Source organism: Sinocyclocheilus grahami, unplaced genomic scaffold (genome assembly GCF_001515645.1).
Source record: "Sinocyclocheilus grahami isolate Dianchi unplaced genomic scaffold, SAMN03320097.WGS_v1.1 scaffold979.1, whole genome shotgun sequence".
Classification (NCBI taxonomy): domain Eukaryota; kingdom Metazoa; phylum Chordata; class Actinopteri; order Cypriniformes; family Cyprinidae; genus Sinocyclocheilus; species Sinocyclocheilus grahami.
The window spans coordinates 406,306-408,569 of record NW_015506158.1 but is presented as its reverse complement, the minus strand read 5'-3'; the positions used below and the strand labels follow the sequence as shown (position 1 = coordinate 408,569).

The window sequence follows — 2,264 nt, the reverse complement described above, 5'->3', positions numbered from 1 at the left end:
CACAAAAGTGGTTCAAGATCCTGCAAGGACACACACCACTTCCTTTGAACAAAATTATGTGCAGAACAAAATGATTCTGCATCAATATTCATCCAGTACATCCTGAAGTGAATCTGAACAATATGCCAAAATGTTTTCAAAAAAGTCACACAACGTTTAGCAAATCCAACATCTTAGTATCTGTTGCATCCATGAGGCGTTAGTTTGTGAAGTCATTTAGAATAAAATCATATTCTATGTAATTAATTAAAATAAAAAACAAAGGTTTTGTAATGCTAACATTAGTTAAATACTATCGTTAATAAACAATAGCATTTCATAATCTGTGTAATTTTTACATATTAATTTTAACAGTAATACAATATAACAGTAGTTAATGCATTTTGAATGAATAATGAACAACAGTGTATTTATACATTAACATTTATTAATTTGTTCACTATGGTGAATTTCTAAATTCTGTAAAATATAGTTGTTCATTTTTCGTTTATGATACTGATGTTAATGTATAGAACCTTACTGTAGTGTGAGCGTTTCTCCCAGAAATGAATATTAGCTGAAAATGTGCTCATTCTCAGGCCGTCCAAGATTAGGATGAGTTTGTTTCTTCATCAGATTTGGAGAAATGTAGCATTGCATCAGTGTCTCAGCGATAGATGCTCTGTAGTGAATGGGTGCCGTCAGAATGAGAGTCCAAACAGCTGATAAAAACATCAAAATAATCCACAAGTAAACCACAGCACTCCAGTCCATCAGTTAATGACTTGAGAAGGAAAGACAACTGATTTGATGTGAGAGACAACAGGAGATGCACTTTTTCACTGGAGGAAGCGTTATTATGGACTCGTATTTTAGCCAGAAGCAACAGTTTGAAGTTAAAAACATCTTAATGATTGGTTTGTTTCAGCTTTTGTCTTCTCAAGTCATTATCTGATGGACTGGAGGGCTGTGGATTACTTGTGGATTATTGTGATGTTTTTATCAGTTGTTTGGACTCTCATTCTGACGGCACCCATTCCCTGCAGAGCATCCATTGGTGAGACACTTATGCAATGCTACATTTCTCCAAATCTGATGAAGAAACAAACTCATCCTAATCTTGGATGGCTTGAGAGTGAGTACATTTCCAGCCAATTTCCAGTATTTTAGTATTTACATTTATAACTATTTCCCCTCTTCCACTCCAAAAAAAAAAGAGATAAAGAAAGAGGGGAAAAAAGGAGAAATCGTTTAATGCTCACTAGCACACAAATATCCAAACTTTGAGTAAGTATCAAAACTCTGATATACAAATACTGTTTACATATTTCAGTGCCACTGGGACACTGTTTTTGCAGATAAGTGTCTTTATTCAAATCGTAACTGATGATAATTCAGATGCATAATAAACATTTGCTAATTTTGAAAACAACTCGAAGGCAGCAGTCACACAATGGAGTACGCAAATGTTTCTGCAGGCTGAAGCGTGTGGTACCTGTGTCTCACATACGGTCGGATTGCTCGTTTTGTGCTCGCTGACGTCAGACGAGGTTGAAGCCCTGGGTGTGTTCGATGGCGTGTAGCAGTTTCTCTTTGAGTGTCTCCTTATTAGTGTACTTGGGCAGATCCAGCAGGTTGAAGCATGTGTGTGCTACAGGGAAATAGTGCTTTCCGCCACAGGTGGGCTGGATCACTAACACCAGGCTCTTCATGCCCAGGATGGGGATTCGGTCGCTGCCCGTGAGGAACACTAGTGTAAATGACAGGAAGACAACATCAAAACGTGAGCTTGAGGTTCTGAGCATAACCATTCAGAGACAGCTAGGTAAAGTTACTTAAACACCATACTTTGCCCAGGTGATTAATCACAGTACACTAAGACAAAAGTTTTCTGCAAATGTTATGTTTCCTGTCAAATGTTATGCACATGAGTATCTCATTGAATATTCACTAATTTGCATACATTTCCAGAAAAGCCACATTCAAAACTGTCCTTGTTTGATTTTGTTGACATATTAGAATTAAAGGTTTTACGGAGGGGCTTTGGGTTTCTCTTTTTATCGCTTCATAAATCAGAAAATACTGTCAACAGATAAAAACACATTTCACTATTCAGGAATAAAATGTTTTATAAATCAGGTGAATAATATATGAACAAACCCCTCAATAAAAACAGAATATAGATAGGAATAAAAATGTTATGTTTATAATATTATAATGAGATCCCTTTGCCACCAAGGGAGCGAAATCAGACGCGCTGGTTTTCTCAGACACTTGCAGAAAAA

General features: G+C 36.5%; 1 protein-coding gene across 1 annotated transcript in view; it reads right to left on the bottom strand.

Moving 5' to 3' along the window:
• Nucleotides 1-1,087: 1,087 nt before the first annotated feature.
• herc4 (HECT and RLD domain containing E3 ubiquitin protein ligase 4) overlaps nucleotides 1,088-2,264 on the bottom strand; it is a 22,383-nt gene continuing 21,206 nt past the window's right edge. Inside the window, exon 24 of the mRNA XM_016250255.1 lies at nucleotides 1,088-1,785. Within this exon, the coding sequence (XP_016105741.1) occupies nucleotides 1,521-1,785 (265 nt within the window). The 3' untranslated portion in view covers nucleotides 1,088-1,520. The remainder of the gene's footprint in view (nucleotides 1,786-2,264) is intronic.